Below are 17,239 nucleotides of genomic sequence, written 5' to 3'. Positions count from 1 at the left end.
CACATTCAAAAAATATGTGGTCTATAGTCTCTACACCACACAGAAAGCACATGCATTATCTATTTTAAATCGTTTTTTGAGTAAATCTTTAGCAGGATAAACAGCATTCAAAATTTTAAAGCGTGTCTCTTTCACTTTTGGTGGAATGGGGAGTTTTCAAATAAAGTGATCTTAGCTTTGTAATGTCTGATTTATCATATTTATTTCCAATGTTATTGTTGTTGCTTTTACCAGGGAAAAAAAAACGTTTATTATACCCGCATGGTGGCGCTGTTTCTACTGGAGTCGCGTCCAAGCGGCGAAGAAGAAGCAGCTTCCAATTTGCTGGTCCCTCCCTGGCGTTTGTCTTTTGGACCTAGCCTAACATTGCGCATCCAAGCCGCTTTGTCGTAGTAGTTGTTGCTGTTGTACGGACCCTTGATGGAAAGTTGACGACTGAGGTCACCGATTCAAGTGCAACGGAAGTTTTTTTTTTTCTTTTCTTTTTTCCTCTCAATGTAACGCGCGGGCAACAGGCGCTAGGCTAGGCTCATCTCAGTGTTGTCAAGGAGACGCGTGGAAGCCTGTGACGCTTGCAGCTCGCGTGCGAAGGTTATATAAAGACTTGCTTGAGTAGATTTGTCGTGGCATGGCCGAGCTGCACATCATAGGTCAGCTGGTTGGGGGCACGGGCTTCCCTCAGAACAGTCTCTTTTGCAAATGGGGGGTTCACACTGGCGGAGCGTGGCGTCTTCTCTCGGGTTTGAAGCAGGGTCAAACGCAAGTGGATAACCCCCGGACGGGAGACATGGCGTACTGGTGCCATCCCATTGACTTGCATTACGCCACAAAGGGACTCCAAGGTTGGCCCAAGATCCACCTCCAAGTGTGGCATCAGGACTCGTTCGGTCGGTGCGAGTTGTTCGGGTACGGCTACTGCCACGTCCCCTCCAGCCCGGGACATCATCGAGTCAGCTGCTGTACGTGGAGGCCCCTCGGCTCCTGGCAGGAGGAGCTAGCGCGAAGGTTTGTCGGCGGGGGGCCGCAGCTCAGGAGCCCGGATCTCATCTTCAACGGGGCGGACCGATACAGGCTGCACACCGTGGCTATGGGCACCGTGGAGCTGGAGCTTGGCGTCATTATGAGACACTTTGACAAATTCGGTGTCGAGAGTTGACACTGAAAGAGTTACAACTTTTTGTGTACATTTATTATTATTGTTATTATAATCAATGATTTAGTATTGTTTTTTGTTGTTGTTTTTGCAACGAACTCCGCAAGTGGTGTTTTGCTCGTGCAGCCAATGCCCTGATGATCCTCGACTGTTCTGCAGCAAGCATACGGCATACACTCCCTCAAACGGAATATTATCTCCTTATTTGCTGAATTAAGACTTTCTAACTGTAGAAATGTAACTAACATAATTACATGTTTTAGGCTACTTACCGTATACTTAACATGTTAACATTTTTTTTCTTGTTCAAAATTAAAATTGTATACCTCGTCAGTGCATCCTGGTTTTGCTTGTACTTGGTTGTGATGTTATTAACAGGCAGTGGATAATGGATATTTTGCCGTGACCGATAAATATATTGAAAGCACTACTTTGCCGTGAACAGCTCTTTTTGGTCAACAGTCAGACGGACAGAATCGTGCACTGGGAGAGGTTCCTGCCTCATATTCACCGTTTGTGTCGTTTCACTAAGTTAGCAATTTGTTTTGCCACCGACGACATTCTTTTATCAGCATTAACTATCTTACTCGAACCATGAAAGAGCATAGGTCTCGCGCAACTCACGGCAAAATAACGCTAAATGACGTGTTGCCGGTCACGGCAAAATTTCCACTTTTACGTGTCGTGACGTACTTCCGCCATGCATGCAGCTTATTGATTAGTGTCTCATGACTCGAAACATAAAAATAAATACAATAAACATACTAGAAATATTACACCCCTCTAAAATAAAAATAACACGTGGACCCAAAATACAGTAACATTAATAACTTTACAGCTTGCAAATTTTACTTATTTCGTGGCGGCCGTTGCGCGTGAAAGACGCAACTTCCACCCCAAGCGGCGAACAGATTGCTTTATAAACTCCCTTACCAGTGCAGAAGTCATCTTTTGTGGTCCAGGAACGGCACCGTATGTAGCGACGACTTCCGAACGGTTTATCAATCGTGACTCGGCACTCCTTGAGTAGTTCTGGTACACTCCACAGAGAAAGCCGTTAGCTGCCAGCCGGTGACAGCTACAAGTTTCAGTTTTCGCGCCGTGATTGGGCGCCCCGGCTACCGGTCAGAATTTTTAAAGGGGCCGCTGCTTAATTTTGTTAAACATAAACAAAACAAACAAAAAATATAGGATTAAATACTATCATAATATAAAATAGGTACAATTAATGATATTCCCATTATTGTCTACTGTCTATTAATAGTTAATAAGCCATAAAGCTATTTTAATTGCTGTTTAAAAAATGCAGTGCCGGCCTGTTACCACCAGATGGAAGCAGAATGCTTTAAATTATGATAACCATACTACACATTGCTACAAAATGTTGGTCAACGATTAAGGCCGCAGGCGTCATGTACAGTAGGTACACCATCCTTCCATTGTCCATATAATTTTATTTCTGCCATCAGTGAAACAGCATTTAATCGTTCTGCCTGTCACTGGACATCCCTGACCTAGATAGCTGGACAAAGATACATTGTTTGTCGTTATTAAAGAAAAAAAAACAACCTTGCATTTTCCAACCAATTATGTGAAGAAAATTTTTAATTGGAATTAAAAATCAAATTAAACTTTCTTTCTTATTTCATCTTATTAAATGTGTTGTTTACTTTAATTTATGTATTATTTAAGTTCTTTTGACAAACCCCCACCACTACCAAAAACCACCATTCTATACCATGACATATTGATTTGTAAAGCAGCTACATATATTTAGTTTCTCTTCAGCAATGCCAATTTCTAAGCTAGATCCTGGAATAAATACTAACACAAATAAAGGGTGAACTGAAGCCATAGAATGAACAATGAATCCTTCTCTCATGAGAGAAGTAGATGTGTTTGGGTTTGTGTAAACTTGTTTAGGTTTTTTTTTTGGTTTTTTTTTGCCTTTGGGCGTTTGTCAAAGGGGGGGGGGGGGGGAATAATAATGACCTTAAAATGTTGCCTAAAGCATTTTTCTGCAGTTGTATTGTTTTAGTCCTTCACATGCGGCTCCTATCTTGAGTGCGTTATCATTTCACACCATTTGAAGTCTCACAAACAAGCTTTTCTGCTCAACAAAGTGTTGCTACGTGAGTGAGTTTCAATTCTCAACAGCTAAGAGTTTTGTTTTACGAAAGTCTTAATTTGGTCTTTAATTTTTAGACACACCTTCAGTCCGTCTGGCTGTTAGAGCTAAGAGAAAATATATTTGTTGCTCCACAGCTTGAAGAGTGGAAAACTTGTTTTGCGACACTGTGGTTTATATTTAGCAACACAACAAACCAACTTTCATATGTACAGTAGTCGATGAGGAAATGATGGGCCTAATGGTATGAGAGATTTTTTGTCTATAAGACAAATTCACGACGTGCACTACAAAAGGATTGTGTAACCTCAAAGAAAGTCAAACCTGTCTTTTCACCAGCTTTGGGAGCCTTGCGCAACACAATGCTTCTGTTATAAAAATAAACATCAGTCAACTTCATTGTCAAAACATGACCCCGTATGTCCTGTCTTGTATTTGATTTTCCCATGAACTACCTCACGAGGATTAGTGGTATAGAAATTGGATGGATGGAATTAAAAAAACAACAACAACAACAACTATTGCAGCAATGTATTTGATTAAAAAAAAAAAATACAGCAAGCGATTGTTATTAGAAATATTTAGCATCAGCGACATAGATCTGTTTTCAGAGAATTATTTATGTTCCTCACAACTAGCAAGGTAAAATATGATCTATTCTTTACAAAATATAGAAGATTAGAGCATAAATATGCAATGATTAGAGCATAAATATGCAATTAGCATACAAAAAAAAAAAAAAAGTACCTTATTGGTACTGAAATGCATTTTATTTAATGACAAAACCTTGTGTAAAAATTTAATTTCTCTTCATTTAGAGTCAACAGGAAGAACTGGTGAAAGAAATGTTGCACTGCACACAGTAAACTGATTGTGTCCACCATCCTTGACGAGGGCTTTTTGACTCGCCGTTTTACCCAAGGTATGTTTCCTCCCGTACATCCTTGTTCCTGATAAGAATTCGAGCAGGCGCGGACAAAGTCTGACAGCCTTGATACCGGAGTGAAGGTTGCGTGCCGCAACGCAAAATAAATAACAAAGGTCACACAACAAAACCAGTGTGTAAAATATTTGTCAGTGTATTTACTGTTCACTCTTATGAACACAGTCTCAAAGTAACTAAAGTGATGGACCATTTGAAGAGAAAAAAAAAAATCCTAACCTTGCACTTAGGTGTGGGTGTATCGAAACAAAGACATTAAAGGCCAGGGATGGTGCGGAATGTCCAGCTGGGGAATCTGGAAACTGGCCAATTTATATCAATGAGAGACGTGCAAGGGTGCTGTGATACAAGTGCCAGGGAGGCCATACTGTGGGGGAGGGGTGAAGGTTGATGGGTGGTCAGTGTGGCCCAATTTCACAGGCACTGCACACACACAAGCCCATTCAGTATGCAATATTAGAATGTAATTGTAAATGCTTCAAATCACTACATTTCCGCTATAAAGATACAGACACAACATGCGATAGATCTGAACCACAACGGGTTTGAAATACAACAAGTAAGATGATATTGAAGTGTAGCCTTTCAGCTTTAAAAGGGAAGTCAACCCAATTTTTTTCATGTTCAATAACATGATTAATATTGTGTTTGTGGAATATAAATGAAGCCACAAAATCCACACGTTTTTACCCAGCTCAGTGGGCGTCCATTTTGCTACTTGCTGTCCACTGAAAATGACAATATGGCTCAAGTAGCATCCAATCACGGCTAAGCTTCAGAAAACAGGTGAGTCGTGACTGGTCTTTAATTTTGCAGTATTCACCCTTAAAATGTTGTAACTTGCTGACTATTCATGACTCCTGATAGCTCTACTGTGTCTTTATTAAGTGAAAAAAAAATTACAAATGAGATATAAATACAACCTGATGGTTTTAAGAAGTGCCAATTTCTCCGTGGGCGAGGTCATACTGCATATACGCACCAACAGTTATTGCCTGCCCTACGCAACTGTATGGAGGTAAATATGGTGCAAAAGTAACTTGTAAAAAAAAATAAAAAAAAATGTACCTGTAGAAAAAAGTATACATTTGTATCTGTAAAAGCCGTCATTTGTAACTGTAAAAAAAATTGTACGTAAAAAAAAACAAAACCAAAAAAAAAAACAAAAGAACATGGACCCGTAAAAATATTTGTACTTGTAAAAAATGAAATTGTGCGTAAAAAAAAATTGGCCATAAAAAAAAAAAAATGTACATAAAAAGAAATTGTACAGGTACAAATCATGACTTTTACAGATACAAATTTACACTTCTTTCTACAGGTACAACTTCTCTTTCTTTTTTTTTTTAAACATACATTTTTTTTGTATGTACAGATTTTTTTTTTTTTCCGCACTTTTTTTTTTTGACCTACATTTTTTTTCGTACAATTTTTTTTTTTTTTTTTTTTTTAGTACACATTTTCTTTTTTACAGGTACAATTTTTTTTACAGGTCTATTTTTTATTTATTTATTTTTTTACAGGTACTATCTTTTTTCCCAGGTATAAATCACAGCTTTTACAGATACAAATTTATACTTTTTTCTACAGGTACAATTTTTTACTTTTGCACCATACAACTCGCACCACTCAACCACAGACATCTTGTTTTGTTTTGTTTTGTTTTGTTGTGTTTATTTTTGTGATAACACAATATATTTTCCTCACACGAAAACAAACGATTATATGAGGCTATAATAAACTGAATGTTTTATACTGTAAGTGCAACACCATAATATTCTTCAAGCATCATATTTAGGGATGATCAATCCCACTTTTTTCACTTCCTTTGATTACTGATATCAGTAGTACTTTTGAAAGACTCATACAGTATATCCAAATATAGCATTTTTGAGTAAAATTGCATGAAATTATTGGCAATATCTATCTCCCCGATACTCACGCATCAGTCACTATTTTACATGTATTTGCCTTCCAAACATCTCACGTCTCTTCTCTATATGACCTAATGAGTGACCCAAATATGAGAAATACTTCTAAAAACAAACTATTGGATCTTATACACTGTGAATGTTTACCTGTCCAATGAGCGCTCCCTGCCTAATCTCTGTATCATAACTATCCATCCATCCATCCATCCATTTTCTTGACCGCTTATTCCTCACAAGGGTCGCGGGGGCTGCTGGCGCCTATCTCAGCTGGCTCTGGGCAGTAGGCGGGGGACACCCTGGACTGGTTGCCAACCAATCGCAGGGCACACAGAGACAAACAACCATCCACACTCACACGCACACCTAGGGACAATTCGGAGCGCCCAATTAACCTGCCATGCATGTCTTTGGAATGTGGGAGGAGACCGGAGTACCCGGAGAAGACCCACGCGGGCACGGGGAGAACATGCAAACTCCACCCAGGAAGGTCCGAGCCTGGACTCAAACCGGAGACCTCAGAACTGGGAAGCGGACGTGCTAACCACTCGACTACCGTGCCGCCCGTATCATAACTAAGAAGTCAGTAAATATTCAAAAGCTAAAAAACTTTATTTGTATTATTCAAAATGCATCTAAACGTGTCGAAACCACTGCTGAGTGTGAGACAAAAACAATTCAGCTTGAGCCACCAAAAACAGACTTTGGAAAATATTCACCTGCTGTCGTCACCATTTACTTCCATTTTGAGTCTTGAAGTGAAATGTTTTTTTTTTTTTCAAAAATGCCATTAAGCAACCTGATTAATGTTGAAAGACAGGTCATGATTAAAAACGTCAATGCATAATTTCCATAGTTGAAAAACCCAAATAGAATGGCATGCGAAAGACGCTTGCCCGACCTGTTTGACAATGGAATTGTCCTGAACGTTGAAGAGGAAGTGTTAATTGCTGCTCACGAGCAGGGACTTTTGATTTTGCCATTCCCTTCTTTGTGTGTGTACAGCAAGAACAGGCGTGTCTTGATTGTATTTATTTTCCTTTCCCCGTTGCAACACAGGCAGTTAAACAACTTTGCTCGCACTGCCGCAGTGTTTACAAACAGGAATCACTGCGTAATTTCCTCATTTGTAAACCGTGCGTAGCTTCTAAACGGCGTCATATCAACGGATGATTCACTTTATGACACAAGCGCTATCGGCCTTAGGAGAAAGGCAAATAATATACAATTGAGGGTCACGTGTTCACGTTCCTGGAGGCCTCAGACTTGCAGCCAGGAAAGGAGGGTTGCCGATTATGAGCTTGATGTCAGACTGTGTGTTTGATTAGATACAAGGACCGTAAAGGATGCGTCGTTTGGATTTTACACAATTTTAAATAGTTCCCAGGTGTTTTTTTAATATTGTACATGCTTTCATCAAAATTAGGGATAGACCGATAATCGGCCATTGGGCGTATTTGACGGTATCAGTGCATTTAAAAAAATAAATAAAAATCAGACAGCCGATAAAAGCTAAAATCTAAGACCATTTTCATTTCAGGGAACTATTTAGTTTTAAGTTAACTTTACAAGATCACCCTGGGAACCTTCTGAACCATGATTTTTTTTCTGCCAAGTGTGAAGTGCACGTGAGCACCCATAAAGACAATAAAAGGATGGATTGTATTTTCACTCCAGGATGCAGAACTTTATCACTAAGCTGCTGAATTGCACCAGAGAAGTAAACGCCTCCCTCAAATAGACGCCCGTTTTCCCAGAAGGAAAAAACAAAACAAAAAATACAATGTTTGTGTATATACACGTCAATAGTTGTACGGTAAAAGCCAACTTTTGGTGATTCTTAAAGAGCTAATAAAATCAACCGTCTGATTAAGGACCCTTATAAACATACATTTTCACCGGGATACAATGGTTTGCAAAAATTGGTGAGTCGTCAGGCATGCTGACGTCCACAAAATAGAGAATAATTTGTCGGAAGAAAGCACGACGCTTCCTGAATAGCGCACAAACCAGCTTTACTGGTACAGTGTTGCTCTTTAATCCATGCATGGCAGTGTGTACGTGTCAACTTCCATCCTGAATATCTTGACTTGTTTTTCATTGTTTCATTATGTCACTTTGATGTGTTGGCTTTGACATTACCCGAAATGACCTTTTTCAAAAAATTGGATAATATGATTACGATAACACAATTTGTCATGCACACATCTAAATGCAGAGACCATTAAATAGTGAAAGTAGGCTATCTTTGAGAGGAGTATGAAAGTGAGTCAGATGATCTAGTTCATTTTTGGTGTGCGTGCGTGTTGTATGCATACATCTTGCTTCTGCTCCTGTTCGGCCTCGCCGTGTTTTATTTTTCTGTATCTGGGTTGAATCATGTTACATAGCGAAAATTATGTCACTTCACACACAGAGCAGTGGGTCAGTAGGTTCGGTCAAATGTCAAATGCACAATGTATTGCTCGGTGTACAACCAGAAACTCACAAGCCTTTGTAATAATAATGTTTCACTGCATTAAAATGTATCACAATGAGAAGCGGTAAGAAAGATGTCCTCCTTAAAATGAGCTCAATTGTTTCTATGAACATGTTAAGATAGTTTGACTTTTTCTTTGCAGATAAATGTGCACCATTTTCAGCATCATGTTCAATGCGTCATTATTACCAGTTTTAATTCAGGTCGCACCCACTGAAAGCATAAAAAAAAAGAAAAAAAAGATCTACATTCAGCTAATAGGATGGTCAATTGTTTCTGACTCATACTGCCGACATCATCAAGAATCATTCAACGAGGATGCTTTGTTATTGTTAAAAATTCATTGATTGTTCCATACTTGTGTAAGTGTGGGGGTGTGCTGCCAAAACTTACACCAAACCCATTTTTCTTATACAGAAATGTGCTATCTGTGTCATTTCTGGTTGTGGATGCAGAGACCACACAAATCCATTATTTATACAACTAAAGACTTTAACATGTAATGAATTGATGGTGTTTAACCCCCTTAAAATAATGTATAAAGCCCACCACAAAATTCTACCAGTTAATATACAAACTAGATTCATAAAAAGGGAAAGTGAGTATAAATTAAGAGGAACATACATTTTTTCTAAACCTAAATACAGAACAAAACAAAAAGAACGATGTATTTCAATTCAAGGTGTCAGTCTATGGAACAATTTGGATTGTAAAACAAAATCTTCTCAATCTGTATTTTTAAAAAATGTATAAAAGCATATTTACTGCAAAAAAAAAAAAATGTAAAGCAAAAGGACATGCAGTTGAATTATTTGGTAGTATAACACTAAAAGCCTCTTGACCGCCTTCTGTCATTCATTTTGTGTTGATTATTTTATTGTGTGTGTTGATGAGTGGCAGACAAAACAAGTTTTACTTCTTTCTGTCCCCTTTCATTTATTTTATTTTAAAGAGTGAAATTAATTGATTTGATTGATTGATTAATCATAAAAGTCATAAATCAGGTTCTTCACTGAAGTGCAAAGAGTACTGGTGTGTAGCTAAATAATTGTGCCCATTAAAATAAAAACAAACAAAAAAACAGTAATCTGAAAGCGGATGTGGTTGGATACAATATTTCACAATCAGCAAAAATCGTTTTTTTTTTTTTACTGTTACAGAAAACTACAATATGCTTGCCATAATTTTCTGTAAAAATATGGTACTTTGCTGTCACTATAATTCAGTTTTGTCTTAATGAAATATAGTATATTAGCATGTTCCATTTTTTTAACAATATATTTTGCTATATCCACGTTTTAGTTTAAAAAATGAAATGTTATCTGTAAATTACAACTGTTCAGAATAGAGAGTAATGAAAAATAATATGGAAAATGTGTGTTGACAAGCTTCCCTGTACACTTTCATACAGGTTATTTGTGATGGTGCTTAAAGTCGTATGCTTATGTTTACATACATGTAATTTCAATTGCAGTCATATCATACTGTGATATAGCACATCATGCACTTGATGCATATAAATGTGATTGGGTATATAAGTCTCAAGTTTGAAACCTTTTCTTCACCAACCAGATACTACAAAAAAATGCAGATGTTTTCAGTAGTATTCATTCTTCCTCTAAAAACATTAAAAAAAAATAAAATAAAAAAATCACAGACCACATACATGTTCAATTTCATGTTTTATTTTTACGGATATATATATAATATTTGACAATACGGTATTTTAAATAATGTGCTTTAAGAAGACATATCAAAGATAATGTGTCGGAGTATGAATTTTCAAGACGATTGGTTATGCGCGGGCCGAGATTGGGTGACTGAGGCCGTTGAAGTACGACTTCTCTCTCTCGCTCATCAGCTCAAAGTGCAGAGGCTGCTGGCAGAAAGTGCACTCGGCCGACGAGTGGGGCTTCAGCTCCAGGCCGGCCTCCTTCCATGTACGTACCAGCCTCTCTGTATGGAGAAAGGAAAAAGAAAAAAAAAAAAAAAAAAAAAAAAAGAGGCAAGAGGTTACCAAACTTTGTATTTCAACACAAGCTGGCTCAAATTACATCAGGGCTACACCGTACCAACAAAGTATTTCATCATCTCAGGGGTGTGGTGAGGTGTTGGAGCGATACGTAGAAGCTCGTCCCCTTTGGCCACAGTGGGATAGTTGATGGCTTGCACGTAGATACTGTGGCGACTCATCATGAGATCACACACCTCCGTGTTCTTCTCAGCGTCAGACACCTAAGAAAGTACGATGAAAAGGATTATGTTTCAGTTTAAATTTTGCAATTAGGTCATTGCTAAGCACGTTTGTGGATTTACCCGAACTGGGATGATGTGGCTGGGGCAGTGCACCACAGGCAGCCCGGCGTCCATCAGCATCTGCCGGAGCAGCTTGACGTTGCGCTGGTGCTTGCGTCTGAGCGCGCGGCCATCCTCGCCCTTGAGCACCTGGATGGACTGCCGGGCGCCGGACAGCAACATCGGCGGCAGGGAGGTGGTGAAGATGAAGCCGGCGGCGTACGAGCGGACCGTGTCCACCAGGGCGGCGGTGCTGGCGATGTAGCCGCCGACGCAGCCGAAAGCTTTGCCTGGAAGAAGATGAGCAACACGGTGAATATATGCAAAAGACAGACCATTTCATTAAAAAAATATACAGTGTTCCCTCATTTTCCACTGGGGTTAGGTCCCAAAAAATGCCCGCATTAAATTAAATGAAATACGCAAAGTAGTTAGCTTTATGTTTTACATTTGTTATCAATTTTAAGACTCTTAAAACCCCTCACCACACAGTATATTCACTTTTCTCATCGAGGCATTTACATTTTTGCACATTTCTCTTTTGTTTAGTCTCAATGTTCAAACCTTCATAAATTTTATAAAATAGGTACATTATTGTAAAAAAAATTATGCAAAACTGCACTTAAAAAAAAATCTGTGAAAAAGCGAGGCCACGAAAAGTGAACTGTGTTATAGCGAGGGCAGACTATATAAAAATAATTTCAACATATTTGATCACGTACAAGCACAAAATACAAAGAAAATACTGTAATATAATGTGTGTTAGATATGTGCCTTTTAGAGGCGGGGCCTGGTGGATAGCAAGATGGAGGGAAGTTGGTTGAAGATCTGACATGTGTTTTAAAACGGTGGAGGAAGAGGAAGAAGAGAAGAAACTAGCCACTTTAAATGAATTAATAATTCATCCATCCATTTTCTTGATCGCTTATTCCTCACAAGGGTCGCGGGGGGTGCTGGAGCCTATCTCAGCTGGCTTTGGGCAGTAGGCGGGGTACACCCTGAACTGGTTGCTGAATGAATAAATTGTGCAACAGTTTGTTCAATAAAGTATGAAAAATAATAATAAATTAATATAACCAGACTCATTTTAAAGCAGTAAAGACTCCACCAGTCTTCAAGTACTTTCTCTAATTTTAGAGCCATTGCTGGCTTTATTTAAGTAGGTCGGCACCTCATGTTTTTGTTCACAGTCCTTCGAAAGGACTCTCAGCCCAGAAACGGTGTTTGTCCTGAATAGCGCACAGATGGAAATGACAATGACAAGAGCAATTCAAGCCTCCGGTCTCCTAGCAACAGCAGGGCAGCCAGGAGATCCTTTAAGCCTGCCAGGATATTGGATGACACGGCCGAGGCCTACTTTCAAAAACAACAACAACAACAACAAGATATTCGAACCCTTTTAAAGATACGTATTCAGTCTTACGTTTAGCAGAAGAAAATCAGTACAAAATAGAAACGTCATACTGACCTAGTGTTCCAGAGATGATATCCATCTTGTGCATGACGCCATCGCGGTCTCCAATGCCGCCTCCCCTTGCGCCGTACAGACCCACAGCGTGAACCTCGTCGACGAATGTAATGGCGCCAAATTCGTGGGCCACATCGCACATCTCTTCCAGCGGACATACAGCACCTGCCAGAGAAAGATGAGCTAGATGTTACAATATGTTTTTTAATCACAAAAAAAAAAAAGAAAAAAAAGGATGATCTGCAACTGACCATCCATGGAATGAACCGTCTCAAACGCGACAATCTTGGGCTTGCTAGGATCTCCCTTCAGCAGCAACTCTCGGAGGTGAGCGACGTCATTGTGGCGGAAAATAAACTTGTTGGCGCCGCTGTTTCGGATTCCCTGAATCATCGATGCGTGGTTGCCCGCGTCGGAGTAGATCTCACAACCTGCGACAAGTTATTGAGACACAGTCATTCCAAACGTCAAAGTATTTGCGGTGTGAAATTAACTGGGTCATTAGAATCACCTGGCAGCATCTTGGCCAGGGTGAACAGGGTGGAGTCATTGGCCACAAAGCAGGAAGTGAAGAGCAGAGCCGCATCCTTTTTGTGAAGGTCGGCCAGCTCCTGTTCCAGTTCCACATGGAACTTGCTGGTCCCGGAGATGTTCCGAGTGCCTCCCGCCCCGGAGCCGTGTTTTCTTAGTGTTTCCCTGGAGACAACAATTCAAATTAACATTGAAAAAAAAAGACAACTGTCACACCTTAAATATTCATATGTGATTAATTTATGACAAAAATCACAGCGCAATACTTTTTAAATTGCATGTGAAATGAAACGCAAGAGCAACTTCATAATGTCAATAGTCCAATGTTGTTCTAAGTTGCTGTAGTACAAAAACGACACAAATCTACTCTTAAGGATCCCAACTAAAACCTCATTACTGTTTTGTTGGCTCAGCTGTCGTGGCTGCGTGCATTTATCAAAAGTCATTCAGTAAATTATTTTTTATAAAAAATGTACAATTTATTTTGAGATTTGAGAGTCTTAAAAATGGCAAAATACTAATGTGTTAACATTTCATAAGAATTTTTAAAGATTTACGTAAGATATTAACGCCAATTAAAGCCTTGGTTTTAGATTTTTTTTTTTTTTACACATTTTGGTTCACTGGTGTGCTGTAAAATGTTTCTAATTTAAAATACACATTTTCTGTTTTAACTAGGGGTGCACCAATCACAATTTTCCAGCTGAGCACCGATCTTTTTAAAAAAAATCTGACCTGTCAATCGCGATTATTTTGTTTTGTTTTTTCATAACAACCAGCATACACCTTCAGTTTTCCAATCTTGTTTTGTTGGAAAACATTGACAAATATCTGTGAGATAGTACAAATTGTTTTTTTAACTGCACATGAAGCAGTTCTCTCAAATAAAAATGAAAATCCTCTTAGTCAACTCAGCAAAAGAGGACAATGTTGACTTTTTCAGAACTCTAAGGAGGGAGATGAGATTGGTGGAAAATATGGGTTTAGTTTTAAGGGATCGGCCCCAAAATTAAGGAAATCTGGGCCGATAAAATCGGGCCGATCGGTGCACCCATAGTTTTAACATTTTCATTATAATAGTGGTTTATTTCATTGTGTTTCCAACATAGCAAAAATTGAAATGGTTAAATTCTGCTGTCACTTGTATAATAATAATGCTGATATTACCTTTACAGTTAAATATTTTACAGTTTGTTGATGTAAACAGAGACCAGCTAGCACTATGGCAACACTAACGGTGGCTGGATTGCACTTTCGTGTCAAGTAACTTTCAAATTATAGACTCTTTGCATCTTAGTAAGCAAAGATGAGACTACACGTGTTAACGTGATCAAACTCACATGATCGATTGCACTACCCGAGGATGTCGACTCATGCCCAGGTAGTCGTTGCTACACCACACCGACACTTCCCTCTTCTCCTCCAGGGAGCCCGTGAAGTCGTCGGCCATGGGGAACTCGTTGGCCAGGCGGTTCACCGTCTTGAACACGCGATACGTGTGGTCGCTCTTCTTCTCTTCGATCTTCTTCTCAAAAAAGCCGTCGTAGTGGAAGCGGGACACTGTCAGGAAGAGGCGGACTCGCTCGAATGCGGCAATGCCATTTTTTTGTAGTAACACGTTGTGACGAAAGTGATTGCTGAATTTCTTCACAAAACCGCAATGTGAACACTTACAACTGCTTGGCAAGTTGTCCTGCAGCAAGTGGGAGACCATCTTAGGGCGCTGCTTAAGGAGGGTCTTCATGAGACTTTCGCTGGTGCTGGCCAAGGTTGGCTTCTTCAGCTGATCAGGAGACACTTCTGGAAAAAGAGAAGGAACAAAATGGAGGATGATGATGATCATGTTTCTGCTACATATTTCTTCCAAGGTTATTCCGGAAGTGACCCTCACCTTTTTGGACAGTGCGCACTTCCTGAACATCCTCTTGGAACTCCATGCCAACCTGGCGGACCACATTGCTGTTCTTCTGGCCCATCTCCGCAGCCAGGAAGGGACATTTGGAAGCCACAGCCTGACCGGAGGACGACACAGTCGAATGTCCAGCAGGCAGCTTAGCCTCCAACTCTGGTTTAGTCCCTGTTTAGTGCAATGGCAAAAGAACTTTAATTAGGCGATCACACCCAACATTAATCATCTCGCTTAATTTGTCATTTTCATACCTTCAGTAGTGTTATTCTCGGTCCTCTGGTGAAGAGAAGAGGATGAGCAAAGAGCTCGCGCCAGAGACGGGGCCATGGGTTTGGAGGCCAGCTCCATCATGATGGGGCATCGCTGGGCGTAAACCACAAGCGAATTCCTGGGCTGCTGCATGAAGGCCTGGGGCACGCGAGCCAGGAATGGACAGCGGCGTACTATGACGTCCATGATGATTGTTCTGAAGGAGAAGAAACAAATGGGAAATTGTTCATATTATCATGCCATATGGACAAACATGGACGATAAATAATTACTTTCTAAACAGTAATCAAAATTAACATTTATCTTAATGAAAAATGTTTTGTTTATAAAATTCTGACTACTGTATACCTCGACATCTTGATTTCTGTCGCCTACTAATACTTCCTGGTACTACAAGATTATAACACACAGGAAAAAAACTTTTTGTTTCGCCCCGTTGATTGATCTACACATCGACAATACTGTTAATATTAACGACAACTTATGTAAAAGAAAATGGGTGCTCACGCTCCTTGTAGTTTGACCCGACTTCGTCTTAAGCAACCATTACATTTAGCTACGAAGCTACAAGCAGCGACAGGGAATGATGGCGGCGGTAAAGAGTAAGGAGGTTTAAAAATATTTTAACAATCTCACCAATAAAAACAGCGAAGGGAAAAATGACACACTTCGTTCTCTAAGTCGACTCGAAGAGTTGAATGCGTGAATTTCTTGGTAAAGACGAGACTGCGGAAGGTGACAGCTTCGTTATCCTACACTGAGGACGAACGAGAAGGACGCGGATGTGCTGCTGCTTTTAAGAGCGCTTTAAGGACAAGCCTCGCTCGACAGGTCTCGCGAGATCTCTCAATCGTCATCCTCGCAATTTTTTTTTTTTATTCCTCAGCCAAGAATTTCCAGGAAGATACATTCCAAGTACTGTACAGTAGATAAGACCTGTGTTTCCTGCAATGGTGATTTATTGTCGGCTATTTATTTTATTTTTTTATATTGGTAGAAAAAAAAGATGATACGTTTATTATTGTTTTTTTACGATTGCTATTTGTATTATACTGCGCGCATAATGGCACAATTTGAACAAGTTGTTTGCTTCAGCAATGGACCAATAAATTTCCTGGCTCAGTTACCTATTGATCAAGTTGATTGATATGATTTATTCGATCAGTCGTGAAAAAAGTCAATACAGAATTTTACAGGAAAACAATGCAAAAAGGTGCGGGTGTCGCCACAGCTTGTCAAGTCTATGCCTTTTTGTTTTTTTACAAACATATTTCAGCAAAGAAATTCATAGAAGCACCGATACAGATTTCATCACCTCAGAGTGAATGAAAAGAAAACAAAACCTGTTTTCAAAAAAAAAAAAAAAACCCACCAAATTGTGACACAAAAATGTTCTACCCTGTCAAGCCAACAAAAATTTGTTTTTACAATTTATTTTACACTTGGTTCATATGTTTATTCAACAATTTAAATGTAAACATTCTTTTAAAAGATGTAAAGGAATCACATATTTTCAAATTAATTTAATAATTCTCCAAAAAATTTACACCTTCAACAGACACACATCTTTGCTATATGTTATTCCTTGTCTTGTGTGTTTTTTTTTAGTCAAATTCCCATAAATCATAACAAGACTGTCCGTTTTCAAACAGCTTGTTGTTGTTGTTGTTGTTGTTGTTGTTGTTGTTTTTTTGTACAGTCATAGTATGTGGGGTTTTTTGTTGTTCAAACTCTTTGTTTTATTTTATACATGAATTGAGAAATATATTATGGATGGATGTGAAATATTTTTAAAACATATTTGGCACATATGCACGCGTTGTCTATATTTAAAAAAAAAAATGCCATTTTGTTATACAGGTGGTTAGGAAGTATGTGGTCCTATGTATATAAGCGCTACAAATTGTGCCCCTCTGCATCATTTAAGTTAAACGGACACCTTTATTTACATGAAGTTTTGTTCTGATACGGCCCAGTATCATCTGGCATCTCTCGATGATGTTTTGCTGCTCTCTACAGATGTCTTGAAGAATTACACTTCCTTTTTCCTAGTGAAATCTGCACTCCATACCAGTTGGTGGCGGTAATGCGCCATTAAGTTGTTTGACAGCCTCCAGTCCAAGGAACGACCAATG

At 39.2% G+C, this 17,239-nt stretch overlaps 3 protein-coding genes across 4 annotated transcripts in view; 1 reads left to right on the top strand and 2 right to left on the bottom strand.

The window, feature by feature from the left end:
- The window catches only part of poc1a (POC1 centriolar protein A), a 32,154-nt gene extending 29,916 nt beyond the window's left edge, over positions 1-2,238 (bottom strand). The window contains exon 1 of one of the 2 annotated variants that reach the window (XM_077530059.1): positions 2,087-2,238. In XM_077530059.1, coding sequence (XP_077386185.1) covers positions 2,087-2,101 — 15 coding nt within the window. In that variant the 5' untranslated portion in view covers positions 2,102-2,238. Of the gene's footprint in view, positions 1-257; positions 523-2,086 lie in introns of those variants that run through there. The other variant, XM_077530058.1, reaches the window with a different exon arrangement.
- On the top strand, positions 291-1,491 carry LOC144024034 (B9 domain-containing protein 2). The gene has a single exon (XM_077530062.1). The coding sequence runs from the start codon at positions 629-631 to the stop codon at positions 1,154-1,156; it is 528 nt and encodes a 175-aa protein (XP_077386188.1). The 5' UTR covers positions 291-628; the 3' UTR covers positions 1,157-1,491.
- Positions 2,239-10,300: 8,062 nt separating the features above from the next.
- Positions 10,301-15,908, bottom strand: alas1 (aminolevulinate, delta-, synthase 1). Its single transcript, XM_077529120.1, has 11 exons — positions 15,741-15,908; positions 15,086-15,300; positions 14,817-15,002; positions 14,600-14,725; positions 14,266-14,485; positions 12,906-13,090; positions 12,646-12,825; positions 12,395-12,559; positions 10,948-11,216; positions 10,704-10,866; positions 10,301-10,587 (listed from the first exon to the last, which is right to left on the bottom strand). The coding sequence occupies exons 2-11, from the start codon at positions 15,288-15,290 to the stop codon at positions 10,427-10,429; spliced, it is 1,860 nt and encodes a 619-aa protein (XP_077385246.1). The 5' UTR covers positions 15,291-15,300; positions 15,741-15,908; the 3' UTR covers positions 10,301-10,426.
- Positions 15,909-17,239: the final 1,331 nt, after the last annotated feature.

The sequence above is a fragment of the Festucalex cinctus genome, chromosome 8 (assembly GCF_051991245.1).
Source record: "Festucalex cinctus isolate MCC-2025b chromosome 8, RoL_Fcin_1.0, whole genome shotgun sequence".
Taxonomy (NCBI): domain Eukaryota; kingdom Metazoa; phylum Chordata; class Actinopteri; order Syngnathiformes; family Syngnathidae; genus Festucalex; species Festucalex cinctus.
This window is presented reverse-complemented; position numbering and strand designations above follow the sequence as displayed.